This window comes from Hypanus sabinus, chromosome 6 (genome assembly GCF_030144855.1).
Source record: "Hypanus sabinus isolate sHypSab1 chromosome 6, sHypSab1.hap1, whole genome shotgun sequence".
NCBI lineage: Eukaryota > Metazoa > Chordata > Chondrichthyes > Myliobatiformes > Dasyatidae > Hypanus > Hypanus sabinus.
Window position 1 is genome coordinate 149547012 of NC_082711.1, and position 17609 is coordinate 149564620.

At 39.3% G+C, this 17609-nt stretch overlaps 1 protein-coding gene across 10 annotated transcripts in view; it reads right to left on the reverse strand.

The window, feature by feature from the left end:
* Positions 1-2205: 2205 nt before the first annotated feature.
* Positions 2206-17609, reverse strand: part of auts2a (activator of transcription and developmental regulator AUTS2 a) — a 1137604-nt gene continuing 1122200 nt past the window's right edge. For 9 of the 10 annotated variants that reach the window (XM_059973178.1, XM_059973180.1, XM_059973182.1 and 6 more), the window contains 3 exons: positions 15973-16056; positions 10648-10870; positions 2206-4593 (listed from right to left, as the gene is read on the reverse strand). In XM_059973178.1, the coding sequence (XP_059829161.1) occupies positions 3357-4593; positions 10648-10870; positions 15973-16056 (1544 nt within the window). In that variant the 3' untranslated portion in view covers positions 2206-3356. The remainder of the gene's footprint in view (positions 4594-10647; positions 10871-15972; positions 16057-17609) is intronic. The other variant, XM_059973183.1, reaches the window with a different exon arrangement.

Sequence of the window (17609 nt, forward strand, 5' to 3'; positions counted from 1 at the left end):
TTCTTGAAGAGGTCCTGGATACTATGGAGGCTAGTGCCCATGATGGAGCTAAGTTTACAATTCTCTGAAGATTATTTTGATCCTGCACAGTAACCCCCCCCCCCAAAAAAAACATACCTGACAGTGATGCAGCCAGTTAGAACGTTCTCCATTTTTATACAGATATATCTGACTTTAGCTTCTCCCTCTCAGATTGCAGGGTGAATTCTATTATACTTTGATCACTGCCTCCTGAGGGTTCCTTTATCTTAATCTCCCGAATCAAATCCAATTCATTACACAACACTCAATTCAGAATTGCTGATTCCACAGTGGGTTCAACCACAGACTGCTCTAAAAAGCCATCTTGTAGGCGTTCTACAAATTCCCTCTCTTGGAATCCAAAATCAGCACCAACCTGATTTTCCCAGTCTACCTGCATATTGAACTCACCCATGACTATCATAACATTTCCCTTTTGACATGCATTTTCTATCTCCCATTGCAATTTGTAGCCCACATCCTGGCCTGTATATAACTCTCTTCAGGGTCTTTTAACCCTTTCAGTTCCTTAACTCTACCCTCGATTTCACATCTTCTGATCCTATGTCACCTCTTCCGAGGGATTTGATTTCATTTTTTTTACAAACAAAGCCATGCCACCTCCTCTGCATACCTGCCTATCCTTTCGACACAATGTGCATGTTTGGATGTTAAGCTCCCAACTATAATCTTCATTCAGCCATGACTCATTGATACCCACGTCACAACTGCCTATCTCCAAATGCGCTATAATCATCTGACTTATTCTGTATACTGCATGCATTCAAATATAACAGCTTCAGCCCTTTTCTCTTTGGTTCACCCCGTTACACTGCAACTCATACCACTGAATGCAATTTTGTTCTATCATCTGCCTGTTCTTCCTGACCACCTCAGTACTCTGCCTCTGTCTGTAAACCAACAGACCCATCCTCAGCCTGATCACTCAGTTTCCCATCCCCTTGCCAAATCAGTTTAAACGCTCCTCAGTAGTTCCGGCAAACCTGCCATCAGGGATATTTGTGCCCCTTGGGGTCAGATGTAATCTGTCACTTTTATACTGGACTTAACTTCCCCAGAAGAGATCTCAATGGTCAAGGAATCTGAAAACCTGCCCCTGCACCATTTCATCAGCCATGCATTCAGCTGCCAAATCATCTTCTTCTTAATGATTTGAAGTAGCCCAAAGATTACTACCCTTGGGGTTTCAGTTTTCTACCTAGCTCCCTAATTTCGCTCTTCAGGACCTCCTCTCTTTTCCTACCTATGTCATCAGTGTCAATATGCACCAAGGCTTCTAGCTGCTCACCCTCTCTCTTTACAATGCTGTGGACCCAATCCAAAATGTCCCTGATCCTGGCACCTGAGAGGCAACGTACCACCTTGGTGTCTCTATCTCATCCATAGAATCTCATGTCTACTTGGGCCATTGGAAAAATGCTGAAAGCCTGCGAACGCTCCTTTTTAAAATCTCATTCACAGCCTGTGAGTCGCCCCCTCTCTCATTCCCGATTTGCCTGGGCCACTGGAAAAATGCAGAGAGACCGTAAACATTTCTTTTTTAAATCTTACTCATGGATCTTTGAGTAGCCCCCCTCCACCTATTCACGACTTGTCTGGGCCTCTGGAAAAACAGCAACGAATGAGAAAGGAAACACTGCACCAGCCAACCTCCGCTCCCTTAACAATTAGGCGGACAGAAATGGCCAATGGGCTGGATAGGGAAAGGTGGAAAATGGTTCCTACTCTTCATTATTGATCCTTGTTGAAAGGCCTTTGTCTGGCGGCTGAGGTAAGATGCCTTGTCTGTGTTGCTGCCCATGGCCCAAGAACCTGACAGCTCTACTTGAAGCTGCTCAGCTTTCAACAGCAGCCACTTTGGAAAAGTATCAGTGAACGGTTCTGCCTTGGAAGCATATCTTAATGAAGTTATCATCTTCCAGAGGACTGGACAAGTCAGCTAGAAGCTATTGGAGGTAAAATAAAATACTTTAAAAATAGCTGCACCTTCACCAATTATTTTGTTCATCTCATACATATAAATACATCACAGATGATCAGTTCACATGTCAACATATCTACCTCCTCTTCTTCATAGCCATAAGAGCAAAGACTACCAACACAGGTTTACAGCACAGTTAAGACTCGGAACACTTCAGTTCAATTTTTTAATAACATGGCACAATTTACATAACACAAGTTTTGTTTATGAAGCACATGCCGAAGATTCAGAGTCGCTTCACTTTACAATAGGATCTGTAAAGGACTTCATTACGTACATGATAAACAGCATATCTGCAAATGAAAGTCTATAGGCAATATTGAGTTCTAGCACTACTGATCCAGTGTACATATTTTTTTTTGTTTCTCAAAAACACTGCACAACATCAGGAGTTCACAAATTTGAAGCGCACAACTAAACCTTCAGGTGACTACTAAAATAGATCTCTGCTCATAAGAAACAACTGTCATAGATAGAATTTTTTCAAAACAGAATAAACAACTTCAGATAGCACTTTAATACACTATTAGACCAACAGAACTAATTTTACTTCATTAACATAGTTTACAATCCTTGGACACAATGTAATGTGCTAGACGCGGTTAAATGAATTGTGTTGAAAAGGCTCCGTTGAGGAATGCAGACTTTTGCATGAAAAGCCGGGGCATTCACCTGCTTGCATAGTTGGGAATATCTGTACAGCCACAAATGTTATCCTACACAGCACAAGCAGACTGTGTTAACAGATAGTTAATCTCCCAATAGCACGCTTTGTCCGATGCTTCTGAATCGACTGTCAAACAGCCGCCCTTCAATGTATTTACATTTGTACATTGTAAAGCTTTTTTTGTCTTTTCCTTTTTTGCATATATGTACCAAGTTCCATTCAGCCAAGGAACTTCCCGATATGCTGTAGTCTATACAGCACGATTCCTTCCATCCAAGTCTCAACCATAACTCTTCAAAGACAATTTAGCTTTTTTTTCCTTAGGCCTCCTCATTTACCACATACCCAATTCCTTGATAAATATACCAGTAACTCTTTTTAGTTTGCTCTTTCTTCACAACACATTTTTATATATATACTACAAATAAAATTAACAGGAAGAAAGGAACAAAGTGACATTAAACATTTTCAAAATTTAAGCTTAAAATGTACAAAAATGTATTTTCTGCAAAGTAATTTTACATTTTTATGTTGGTGAAGGCCACACCCACTGATTATTGTTCAAAGAAGTCCAATGTTTTATTTGGTGGGTTATCAGACTAAAAAAGTGGCCTTTATTGAAGGATGTCCTTAATAGTTACCTTCATTTGTTTCTCCGTGTCTGTATTATCGTGCTTCAATGTCTTTGTGTGTGTGAGAAGGGGGTCTTTCTCTTGCCTCTGTGCTAGTCAGAGGAGTAGTCCTTCGAGGAGAGCCAGCACGTGCCCCACCTGTCGGTATGAGAGGCGGAGGAGCACTGAGCGCTGCTGTGGGAGGAGTCTTATTGAGGATGCCGTTCTGATGAGCTGCTGAAGGGCTCACTCTAGGATAGTGCATGCTAGGAAGTCCTGGTGTTAAAAGACTGGGATGAGGCATGTGGCCATCCAGGGCTGCAGCGTGAATGGGATGAAGGCGTCCGTGCTCGTAGTCGTCTCTGAGCATGTTCAGTCTTTCTCGTTCTTCCAGGTGACTCATCCTTTCATGCTCACGTCTGGGATCCATAGCCAATGGGTGCTCGCGGTTGTAGTCGTGGGGCTCCCTGTCCCTGTAGGAGCGCTCCGCCTCATAAAACCTCGGTGTCGACAGTCGTTGCAAGGGGTCACTTCTCAACAAGAAGTCTCTGGCTAGTGGATCTCTGCGATGAATGTCCAAGCCCCTGTACGGATCTCGCAAGGGATCCCTCATTGGATCCCAGTGAAATGAAGGATAAGGAAAACGCTCACTTCCTGGAATTGGACTAATCCCCATAAAAGGAGCTACCATCCGTGTCCGGTCCAGCGTGTTAATGCTGTTCATGGGATGCACCCCACTCATGGCCATTGCCATAGGCATGGAGGTCATCGAGGGGCTAGGATGGACACTGGGCAATGAGGTGGGCTGAGTGTGCTCAGAGGGCCTTTGTGTCTGAATCACCTCTGATATAATGTCGTTGTCTTCCTTCCGCTCCTCCTTTACTTTAATTTCGTTACTCTTCTTCTGATGGTCGTATGAAGATTCACTTTTCCGATCTACCTCTCGGTTGGTGTAGCTGTTAGCCCTTGTGCTGTCTGTGCTTGGCAGCCGGATGTAGGGTGAATTGACTCTGTTTATATGCTTGTTGGAGTCCTCCCCAATCCTGCCATCCAGTCCCAGGCTCTCCTTATCAGGAGCATGGTTCTCTTTAACTTTGTGCTCATCAACAGACGAGTCCTTCCAAGTATCTGTGTGATCCCGTTCTCGTTCTCTTGGCTTTTCCTTTTCACGGAGTTCAGTATTTACATGATTTCTGCTGTGTTCAGTGGAACTACGGTTGTGTCCCAAAGAATTAACTTGATTTACAGACGGAGATGAAGTGTGGGTGGAGTGCCGCTTCTCCATAGTGTCCCTGTGGACAAACGTACATAACAAAAATGGTTTTATATAAGAAAAAACCTTATCCCAATAACCTTTAACCTTAGTTTGCTTTTAATCATTGTTCTGTTATTTATCATCTACAGCTCCTGGAGGCCTTCGTTAGGAGCATAAATTAATCAGACTTACTGCCATGACAATTCTACACCAAATTAGAGGTGTGGTATTTTGGGAAACCAGTGGAGGATTGCACAAATGTGTAAGAGCTACTGAGGTTGGATGACCAGCAACTACTGAATCTGTGGCTTAGAGCAAGAACTGGGGTCAACTACTCTAGTTGTTGAAATCAGAAAATGAAAGCTAGGGCTTGCATTATAATATGCTTCCATGCTAATTAAAGTAAGCAGAATTTTCAAATTCCTTCAAAAACATAACTGTTACTTGTGGACAACGATTTTTATGTGCCATTACATAAATGGAGTGACAAAACAAAAAGTCTTATTTCAACAATCGTTATTGGATTGTAATAACTTTTAATTGCATTTTAACTATACAAATTGCTTGCATGAGGGTTGACAAGTTTGTACCGTGGATTAAATAAACGAATAGGAGGAGTCATTGTTTCTTCTATTTCTCTTTAAATCATGGGAATATAGTCTTTGTAGAGTAAAGGCTAACTTTGAAATATTTTTAGCAAATTTCTGAAAGTTCATTCTTTTAAATCTACATCTGTCTTCAAAGTAATATTGATCCTTTTGGGATATGGACTGCAAAATTGATCTGAAATCATTTGAAAGTGTTTTTCATTGGCTTTTATTAGAGTTAAGTCAAACTTATATACATTATTAATCTTCACTAAGCGATGTAGGCCCATTCGCAAGAAGGTCTGAATTTATAACCGCTATCAGATTAAATCAGGACTGCTTGAATTATCTTAGTCTTGTCGTAATGGCCTATATTAAAATCAGAACTGTTGTCCTCTATTGAGGATTTCAAAACACCTTTAAGTTCAATAGATGGGAGTTAAATTTGAATCAAATAGGTTTCTCTTCTAATAGCTGAGCCGAATTTAGCGAACTGGATAATAATAGTCAATAATTTACTTTGTTCAAGAAATAAATGTAAACATCTCGGAGATAAAAATCTAGTTAAAAACCTTTTAACTTCTCTTGCAGTGATTGGCACAGGTACAGTCAAAGGGATAGATCGAATAAGGGTGGGACTACAAGACTAAACTACAGGTATTTTGGTACAGATTATTTTTAATTAAAGAATCCTCCTTGCTCCAGACAGATAGCAGATCATTGAGATCAATTCACCATGCATTTAACTCCAGTGTCTATAAAGAGTGCTGGCAGGAGATAGGAAAGTTGGCTGGGGAGGAAGAAGGCTTTCTTGCACCTCCAGTCCCAGCTGTAAAACAAGGTTGGTAACGTCCACACTCCCCTGCTTGTCCTGTCATACTTTTGGATGGGGAAGGAAGAATCCAGAAAATGAAATCATCAATGACATGGCAACTTGATTATCAAAGTCTTCAATAATACACAAACAGACATGCGGCAAATTAATTTCAATATGAAGTGTTACAATGCTTTAAGTACAAGATACTAAATCAGTAAAGAAAGAACAAGCAAATGATAAGAAAGCAGGAATATACTGAAGTATTCTACAAAACTAATAAAGGCAGAGTATAGATTACACCAATGACATATTGCTTTACTTATAGACTACGTTAACATCAGCATGAAAATTAGAGTTTGAATATGCCCAAATTGTTGACTTAAAATCAAAGTCGGAATTTATTTCTGAAGGCTTGATTAACCTTTCCATCCAAAAGTTGAACATCCTCCTTCAAAGCCTCGCTTCCCATAAGCATCAATCTTATCCTTCACTACCCGGGCATTTTATCAGATAGTAGTTGTGTTGGGGGTGTATCAACCTTAATTTAAATCTCTAAACCATCTCGTGTGAAACTGCCTGAATGATTTTTGCTGCCCAGATACATTTGAGGAATGTGGGAGAGCAATTTGGTTGAGGAACCTCTTGTGGGTATGTTAGATTAAAGTTGACTTCCTTACTGCTTCTGCATTCTTTAATATGGAGCCTTCCACATTTCCTCTGCTCCCTACCGAAATGAAGATTTATCACTTCTTCTCTGTCCATTCTTTCATTTCCTTCAACTGCTTTGTGAAATACTTCCTGATTGATGAGACCTTCCCATTCACATTTTAATCCCATTGCAGCATCAGGTCCATGACCCAAGCCATGGAGCAAAGACTGATCGAACAAGGCAGATGAGGATTTTAATTTTCAATGCTTATAGTGGGCAGTGTATTATCTTATTAATCTTAATTTAGGATATCTAAAACTTTGAAATAGTAAAAACAAGTGATTTAAATCACCTAAGAATGGGATCAGGTAGGTAGTTACTTTAGAAATGGCTTCTGTATAATTAAGCTTCAAATGATTAATGTACTACATGGCGAAAGAGAAAAGTGAAAATATTCTGACTTTACCGTGAGTTAGGAGAATGAGCCGATGAATACATATTTCTTCTTAGCTGCAATTACAGTTACTACAGAGTGCAGCTGTTTATGTTTATAATGTTACTCTGGTACATAATTTGGTTAATGTGGTATCTGCAGTGACTAAAGCAAAACTTCAGACATTATCTGATGGAGTGTATCACTGGATGAAGCAGTGAATTCTACAGCCGAGACTGGAGCTCTGGATGGTGTTTATCGTTCTCAGTGGGTTTAGTGAATTCATATTTGGCCATTCATCATTTGAGACAATCGATGGAACCAATTCGTCTTCCTCCCAATGGTGTTAAAAAGGACAGCAAAAAAAAACTCAATGTGTTTACAACCAAATTCTTTTGCCAAGGTCATCATTAGGAGTTTACCTTCATGTTTTTTTCTTTCACAGAGTGCAAAAGTCATACAAATAATCTACATCGACCTTCTGCCCAAATTAATGCTTAAGAAATTTGATGGAAGACTCCCCTGATGGTCTGAGAGATTTAATTTATAATTTGTTCTGAACTGGAAAAGGTGGGAAAAAAAATCCAAGACTTCTTGAGCAGTTTCATGTCAATAAGATAGCAGATCACACAATGGCATTAACTGCACCATAGAACTTAATAACCAGAACATTACCAAATATTATTACCTAGAAGAATTTCAAAAAGAATAACACATTTTGATTAAGTTGATCACCTTTAAAAGAGAATTCAATCCAAACTATTAGGAATCTTGAATAAAATCCTAATCGATAGAATATTTCACCACTGTCAGCAAAACTAATAAGGTAATGCTAATACAGCCAGACTAAGGGAAAAAAATCAACAATATAATAATACTGACAAAACAATAATTATATCTTCAACAGAAGCACGTATTCTTCGATTTACAGAGGTCTGGCAAAGAAATTAATTGTTAAATTAGGTTGAAAAATCTATCATGGAAAGCTTTATGCAGGATCCAATGTTGGAAGAAAACAAGATTTGTAAATCGAGGATACGTACCCTGCAAGATTATAATTCAAACATACCTGCAATCTGCAACATAATGAGATTACATTTCAAATTATTAGAAATTTAATCTTGATGTCTTTTTTAAACCAACAATGTCAACTAGCAATCTTTGTCATAGGTGTACTCTGTATTCATAATGAACTTGAAGGTGTGCGTTTCAGGATTCATATCATTTCATAATGAATTACGGCGTCCGACAGCACAGAAATAACATAACTTTAATGGGCATTAAATGGTAGTTTATCAGTGAAAGTGAACACCTCGGATCAGTAATGGGTTCTAATTAAGCTGTTCAAGAAAAAAAAATTTAAGCTTCGGTTTCAAATAAAAAAATATGCATTATATAATTCAGAGAATAACTTTCTCTCTGATTTACATCTACAGATTTGATGAGTATTCTATGCTAACTGAAATTTTACTGGCTAAGAGGATGGAAGCACCATTTTAATTCCCTTTTCACAGAGAGTATTCAGTCTTTGAAGAACCCATTAGTGAATGAGCAATAATGTACCACTATGCAGAATATGGCTTAAATTTATGGTGTCACAGTTAAATTTGGTTTTACAATTATTTCTATGCAAAATAAAAATAAAAAAATGGAATGACGTGACATTTTATTTGTAATTTACGAATTTTTAAAAATAGATACAAAGAACATCAAAATGTCATGCAAATATTGTTGTGCTTAGCCACTGGAACTAAATGGTTATTCCTTGACTATCATTAATATTATAATTAATATTATACTGGCCTTAGGGAAAAGTTTTAAGAGGATGCTCCTAAATTTAAATGAAATTTTGAATCAGAAAATGAATGAAACAGTTATATTTTTTCTAAATTATTAACATTTTTACATTACTTGAACCTTTAAATTTAGTTTTATTTCTATTAACATATCTCATTTTAAATCTAATTGTAGTTTGTTAAAATAACTGTCCTAGTTTCATGGGATGGATACACAGCTTGTGTTTATCAAGCCGTGGAATAACGTGTATTTATTTATTTAGATTCCTTAAGGGTGACATAGCCGGGGGTGGTAATGGGGATAAGCTCCCACTGCCTATTTAATACTCCCAATGGCATGTACCTCAAATAGACTCGGACAACCAAGTCCAGCCCCTGGCCTTCATGTGTGCCTTAGCTACTAAGCCCAGTGGAACTGTTTCAACTGACAGGAGAAGGGGCAAAGGTGGGTTATTAGTGCCTTAAAACCAGTCACTTCGGGCAGATGGAGCTTGTCAGCCATTGGTTGGCAGCTCATCTAGGAGAAGCAAAACTGATCTCAAACCTACGCTGCCTTGAAGTTTTACCCACTCACGGGGAAGGCTTCAGGAGTAAACCCTGAGGGAAAAATCTTGAGCTAGAGTCCCTAAGGCAATCCTGCACCGAGTTCAATGTTGACAGGTAACTCCTGTGATCTCAGCTGCTGGTACCAAACTCTGTCTGTCTCTGTTCCTTTGGGTTCATCAGTTGCTTGGAGAGAGGACATCTTGTTACCTGGGCAACAGCTTGCTCCCCACATTGTACTGCCATGTTTGTGTACCTAGACAGCTGGGCCACAATATCTTTGGCCAGCTCTGACTGCTGGGAGCCTCACATTTATTTATTTAGGAATACAGCGTGGAGTAGGCCCTTCAGAACCTTCATACCACTAACCCCCAACAAACCCAATTAACCCTAACCTGACCACAGGATAATTTACAATGTCCATTTAACCTACCAGGTATGTATTTGGACTGTGAGAAGAACCCGGGGACCCAGAGGAAACTCATACATTCTGGAACTCTGAACTCCAAAACTCCCTGAGCTGTAATACTGCTGCGCTAACTGCTACGCTACTGTGATTATAATACTAACAGTGACTCTATGGCCTAAAATGGACTGGAGTGCATTAAGGCAGTTCCTTTCATCCTGATCCAGCAAGGTGCCATACCATTATCATGAACTGCACACCTAACATTAAGTACAAGGGGCCTAAATATAGAGAAGAGTTCTGTGGCACTTCATAGATAAACTATGAACATCTGCAAGCACACAGCACCATATTTCTTCTTACCCCGGCAGTGAGTTCTGTGTGTTAGTTAAGATATTAGTTGGGGCAAATATGTGAAAGGAGTATGAGAGAATATAACCAGTAATTTCCTATTATTTTCCTGAATGCTGTTCCCATTGCAGCACCAAAAGAGGGCTGGACATAGGCAGCATAGTCTATATTGTATAAAAGATTCCTACAAGGGAAAGAAAAGCTACAAGGAGTTGAAGTAATCAGAAACAGGGAAAGGTTATAACTAAACTAAATGCAGATTAACAATCACCATTTACCTACATTTAAATTCTGCTTAATATCACCTGTGAATTTAACATTCTACTTATTGTAATTAACTTTTCAAACCAAGGTAAGGTGTCCAATATTGCCCATGAATAAGCCAATCGGATTTGGTGGAAGTCTGCCGTGACATCACGTGACAATGAATAACCCACACCTTCGAGTTCACGGCTCTTTAATAAAGTATAGAGTCGGATTGGAGAAGTTTATTGCTTAACCCTTCGTACCTTTCTTTTTCATCTTTACTAACGGTAGAGTCTCGTTTTTCTACATCTCTATCTCTGTCATGAGCAGCTACAGAGGAACTGCGCTCTGCCTCCCCTGGCTTCAGCCAAGGAGGTGGGGTTGGAAACGAAGGTGGCGTTCGGTGGAGTCGATTCCAAGGCTCATGAGGATTGCTAAAGCTCTGCATACTGGGGCCATCTTTGTGGCTGAACATTGTGTTGGATGCTGAAATGGTTGAGAAAACAAAAGAACAAAAAAAAATGTTTAAAAGGTCTGGCAGTTGACATGACGGTACTTACCAAGCAATGCATGCTGAGCTTAAAATGTATACATACTATTGGCAGCTGGAAACAAGAAGGGACAGATTACAGATTTACAAGAACATGGCACTCTCATTGCCGTTCAATTCTTTAAATGAATGTTAAGTACCACATGACAGCAGGAGATTACAAACAACATAATTAGTTTGAAAGGGTAGAATAGAATGAGGGAATTAAAAGGGATTATTTAAAAATTAGAAGTTTCTTCTGCTTCCTGTGTCTGTCTTCACATACAAAGTCATGATGGGTCTCTGCTCCACACAGTTCTCAGCAGGACAAACATGTCCTTGCACTATTTTCAGCCAGCATCCCTGGTGAGTGGGTACAGAGGAACTGCTGGCCATTTACCTACTTACTTTTCTGGGTTCCTGGTCTAATTAATTTAAGATCAACTATCACTGTTAATTAGTCACGTGTCCACAATCTTTCCAATATTACAGTCCACTGTGTCTTTAAGTCATCAGGGTGTGTTAAGTAAGTGACTGCATTAGACAAAATTTACAAGGATGTTGCCAGGACCCAAGTTAAAATGGAAGATTGAATAGGTTAGGACTTTATACCTTGGAACATTGAAGACTGCGAGGAGATTTGATAGAGGTATACAAAATGATGAGGGGTATAGGTAGCTAAACAACATAAATGCAAGCAGGCTTTTTTCCCCATTGAGATTGGGTGGGACTACAACCTGAAGTCATGGGTTCAGGGTTGAAGGTGAAAAGTTTAATGGGAACATGAGGGGAAACTTCTTCACTCAGAGGGTGGTGAGAGTGTGGAACGAGCTACCAGCACATGTGGTGCGTGTGAGCTTGAATTCAATGTTTGAGAGAAGTTTAGATAGGTACATGGTTGGGAGGGCTCTAGTCCTGCTGCAGGTCGATAGGAGAGGGCAGTTTCAATGGTTCAACACAACTAGATGGGCCAAAAGGCCTGCTTCTGTGCTGCACTTTTCTATGACTCTATAAAAATTAAGAACATAAAGTTTAATGTTATTTGGATTGAAAAGTGGGAAAAAAACATATGTAAAGCCAACAACAATAAATTGGACTAATTTCAACTCATCAAACACCGAATAAGATCTGAATTATTCTGGCCAGTCTGTAATGCTGATGAAGTTGAGCACATAAACAGAGCCACTCATCCACCTCTTGGGCCTGGCCCCACCGATTAGACCAACTGTGAATGGGACCCATCTTCATAGCCTTGCTCCTCTTAACTGAAGACACATGGTCAATGACACAATGAGTATACCATGTGCTCCAACTGGAATCACCAGCCCCAAGTTCAATCCAACATGGGCACAATAAAATGATTCAACATCTCAATTATCGGGTGAAGTAAGCATTCTGCCCAGAAGTGGCAAAATGAATCAAAATGGAATCAAATCAAAGACTCATCAAAGATTATATTCTGCATCTCCCATTCCATAACTATTTTATGTTATCGACAATTTTAATTGGGAGAAACATCATAACACCTCAAATGTTATACTTGATGATTTTCTGAAAGTGTATCATGCAGGATTGCACCACAGAGCCATCTCACACTGACATCAGCAGTGACTACCTACAAACATAGACAAAACTTCTTAACACTGAACTTTGCAATGATCATTTACAATTTCATGCCGAGTTAAGCCAATTTCACGGGGTTATGGATCAACCACTTCACGCAAGGTCAAACGTAGACCAGAGTGAAGAATACTGGATGGTTGCCTTGTCTGTGCAAAGTCAATTGGATCATCACAGCAACCCAAAAGGTTTCAAGATTATTTATCTTTTCCTAGACAAATTACCAAATACATTGAATCTTATTTCATATTTCAAATTCAGCTTTATAAAGTTGTTGTTCAGTGCTAAAGCACCAGACTACGCATGTGTTCAGATACAGCACCACTGCCATTCAGCCCTCTTCCTATCTGCCATCTGTAATCTTCAAGCCAAAAGTGTGATGGAATAATTGGGTGCGGGAATAACACATTTCAAGAAGCTCAGCTCCAAATCAGGCAGAACAATTTGCTGCATCAATGCTCCCGCCACTGTATTACATATCCAACCTCACCATGAAAGTCACACGGAGGATTCAGCGTGTGTGATCAAAAAGCTGTAGTCAGCAGCACAGATGGTGGCATTGCTTCCATAAAACTACCACCACCAAAAAAAGCAAGAGATTCAACATCAGCAAAGCAAAAGCAATCTGGCATGGACTTACGTTGTAATTTGGTGTTACTCATGTAACTACTTATCTAATACCTTCAATAGGCCGTCACACAAATACATTCAGAGCAAAATGGGGAAAGTAATAATTGCCAATACTGTTCACAACATTGAACCAACCTAGAAAAAAAGGATCAGTTACCTCAGCCATCACCTGGAAGCCAAAACATGAATGAGTTTCACAGTAATCGGTTAAGTAAAGCTGCCAATTATTATTTTCTGTACTGTGTCTGAAAAATAATCAGGATATACTCAAAACAGAAACAGAAAATAAGTTAATCGATTACTTTGAATCTCATTCATGTTTAAGTAACTTCATTGGTGTCAGAGTGAGGTGTCATGCCTCATTACCAAATGGTCCCTCCCCTGCTGTATTCTCTTCAGCTCACTGACTTTGTCCCCAATGCACTGCTGTCACAGGTTGTATGAAGCAGACAGCCCTCCCTTTCACATTTCGGTAATAAGCTACTAGATTGTGAACTAACAAGATGGTGGAAATTTAAACTGGGATTGTGCTTGAAGTTTTATCAATTTCCTGAAGAGCTGGGAAGGACCGAGGGATGCTATACAATGTTTTTGCACCTTGAGTAAGGATACAAATTTGAGAACATTACAAAAACAACATGGCTAAAACAAAAAAAAAATCTGCAAAAAATGTGTGGCAGAGTCTTTCAAGAAACGTTGTTTAGGGAACTCTCCAAGTCATGGGGAGTGGAAAGGTAGGCAGGCTAAAAGTGGGTTGGAGATCAGCACCTATATAGGCCTGACAGATCAGACAGATAGAAACACAGGAGCTGGCATTTGCTGGAATACAAAACAAAATCTGAGAGGTGCTGCTTAATGCGCTGACTTTCTTCAGCAGTTTGTTTTTCTCGCTGATGGATTAGGTAGCTTGTCCTGGGCTGTGACAACCAGGTTTTGGACATAAAATAGGAAAAGTTAAAATAAGCACTCTCAGAACATGAGAGGCCGAGCGTGAAGTGGCAGGACACAGAAGGAAGTGGGAGCAATGTCGAGGTTAGGAAGAAGGAAGGATGCAATTCATTGCCTGTAGGCCTTAGTTCAGAACATGTCGCCCCAGACGTAAAGTGATTTGATCTTTTAGTAAAGCTGCAGTATCTTGCCTTTTAGAAACCTGAGCTTGGTGGCGGATCAGCCGTGAAACCTTGGTGATCTTTTAGATGCAAAAATTGAAGCAGAGACCAACAACGCCATCCTGTGCTGCACAAGACTGCTGCAATAATCTCCCAGCAGCACTGAACACCAGAGGAGACCAGAAGGTGATCAGTGTCATCAAACAGATTAGTTAGTCAGAGAGATCCCATTCACTCTCACAAACAAAACGAATACCTTGAGAGATGAAATAATTCTGACTCTCTTGACTTGCCATCACCTTTTGTTCCCTAACATCTTTTCAATCTGCCTTACACTTCAATAATTGTACATTTCTCTCTATTACCATTCCTTAAGCTCGTTCAACATTCTTCTTGGCCTTTTCCCAGGGCTTGTTATTTATCTGTAGTATTGCTTCTCAGCATCTTCTTCTGTTCAATCTTTTCACTGTATCCCTCTTTCTGTTTCTCTACCCTTTGCCCATGAACTGGCTTCCCCATTTCCTCACTTTTGTAATCAGACCTTGCCACTATCATATTCATCTCACCACTAAAATGGATCAGTTGTTTGCGTTACGAGATGGTTAAATTTTAATGTATCATTTCATACCAGAAATCTACAATGCAAAGGACAAGGTGGAGACCAGATATCACGGTGCCTACATTCAATCACTATGAGGTGCACTTTATTTACCCCAAGTTACTGATGTACAACACCATAATTTATCAACACAACCATTCTTAACATCAATGTTTTGTTGAAGTTCTTTTAATATTCGCCACTCAGTGAGTAGATTGAAATGTATACCTGGAGGCTTTGGGGATTAAAAAAAAATGTTTTACAAATCACATGCCTCGAATGTTGGGGGCAATGGAGTATGGGTTATCTTTAACTGGTACATCCATGTATGAACTTTCACAGAGATAAACAAAATCCTGCCCCACTGGGAAAAAAACTGCACTGTTTGTCAGTTTAATCCTTCAAAGGTTCCTGCTTATTCTGATAGTTCAAATGAATTTTCCAAAGGTTGATGAGTGGGTGGAAATAGACACTTCAAGTCAGGCATTTGATCTGAATTTACCAGTAGGACAATCTATAATGGCAATATATATAAAAGAAAACATTTATGCAAGGGCATCAAAGGTTTAGTGCTTGAAACAAGTGCTAAAGAGAAAACCAAATCTAATCTAAGTGGTGAAATCCAATTAGAGAACTGGCCATGCACATGATTGATTACTGCAGGGATAGACTGTACAGTGTTGATTACCTCAGAACCTTCAGGGGCATTTGAATTACTTTTGGAGAAGTCAGAAAATCCATTGCTTCCAACTCATTTTTAAGAGCCCCTCCAATGGTTTATTTGGAAAACATACAACCTGTTATAGAAATAAACCATAGTCTACTACGTCTAATAATTGCTGGCTAGGTTTTGGTGCCTTGACACACACCCAACAAATAGCAACTTGGGTAAGATAGACATGGCATGCACAAATGTGACATATTTATCTCAGTTTTAGTTCATTGGCATGGATCTGGTTGGCTATTGCACATTTAAATTGCCCTGACTATGTTATCTTTCACAGTACTGGGTCAGTACTGCCCACATATCAGCCAAAGTATCACTTCTCAAAGTAAAACATGAGAGAGTCATACAAAGAACCGAAAGGACAGAAATACTCACTGATTGAAGGGTTCCCCAGTCCACCAAAGGCGCTGTTACTTAAGGATCTCAGACCAGTCAAACCACTTGGTCTATTAAATGGCTCTAAAAAAAAACCAATATGTGTCCACAAGTTACACATTTGATCAAAATCGTTTAAACTAAAAAAAAATCTTTGTGGTTTTAAATGCTATGCAAAGTCATCCCCAGACTTAACTGAAGTTATATTACAACAAATTAAAATGGCCACTGTGCAGTAATTGCCAATGACATCAGCTTAAGATAGAGACCAGATTCTGTTTCCTGAAAGAGAACATTCATAGTGGCCTATTCTCAAGAAATAGAATGCCTCTTGAACCTTGGGCCAATTTATTTTCAATTTTCTCTCCTTTAAAAAAGTAATACTTAATCATCAACATCATTATGTGCCATGTGGTATGATGTGGGTGATCATGGTCTTTGACCATGATTGTTCTTGGCAAATTTTTTGACAGAAGTGGTTTGCTATTGCCTTCTCCTGTACAGTGTTAGATAGTAGGTGCCAATATCAGCATGGGGAAATGTCTGGTATCCGATCATACCTTTATTTGGAAAGACTTTTTTCCTCACACTGAGGAAAGAAATTGTTAGTATATGCGCAATAAAAATTACCAGCCTAATTCTAATTCAATAATGTCATATATACTAAAAGCTTCAACAAAGCCACTGAACAAGACAGAACAAATTATTGAGAAATGGGTGTTAAAGGATTCATGTAATTGATTTATGAAAGAAGCAAGCTCATCAATGCTGTTTGCCTTCAAAAGCTGCTTTAAGCCCAGTACTATTTTATACAGTTGTTATAAAGCCTAAATGCCAATCAAATGCCCCTGAACTATTCTGATGAGCTGGTAAAGAATATGATACGGCTTGCTGTATGTCTACGTACAGGTACTCGATCTGTGCTATTGTGAAAAATGCGGAGACGATGGATAGCAATAACATGCAAGGCTTCTAAAGTGAACAAGAACTTGGGATTGTGTTGAAATTTCTGAAGCAACAGCAGCCTCAGACTATTTTCTTCAGCAAGGACATTTATTATGGTACTTGCACTGTACATATCACTTCATGGAAATCACTGCGTGTGTCACACTTTTAAGCCCTCTGTCCTCTATCATCCTAACTTTCCTGGTAACATAGTAACAAACATTCCCAGAGACACACATCAACTGTCTGTGTCCTTGGCATTGTTTTTTTAAGAGTATTGGTCGTTTAACATGTAAGAGTTTATTTGTTACTACAGGTTGAGCAAACCTGCCTGAAATGCTTGGAGTTGAAGTGTTTCAGGTTTTGGATTTGCATCTATATAATGATATATATTGGGGTCCCAAATCTAAGCACAAAATCTATTTACATTACATACACAGCTTATTCACATACTCTGAAGGTAGTTTTACAAACTATTTTTAATAATTTTGTGCATAACACAATAATGTGTACATTGAACCATCAGAAAGGTAAGCTATCACTGCCTCAGTGGACCGTCAGTCCATCATTTATCTGCTAGCCTTTGCTTTACACTTGTTCATCAGATGTATGTACTGATGCAGACATTCAGCAAGTTCGATTTTCATCGGTGTTGACATTGGCAAACTCATCAATAAATTTCTCTGCTGGTT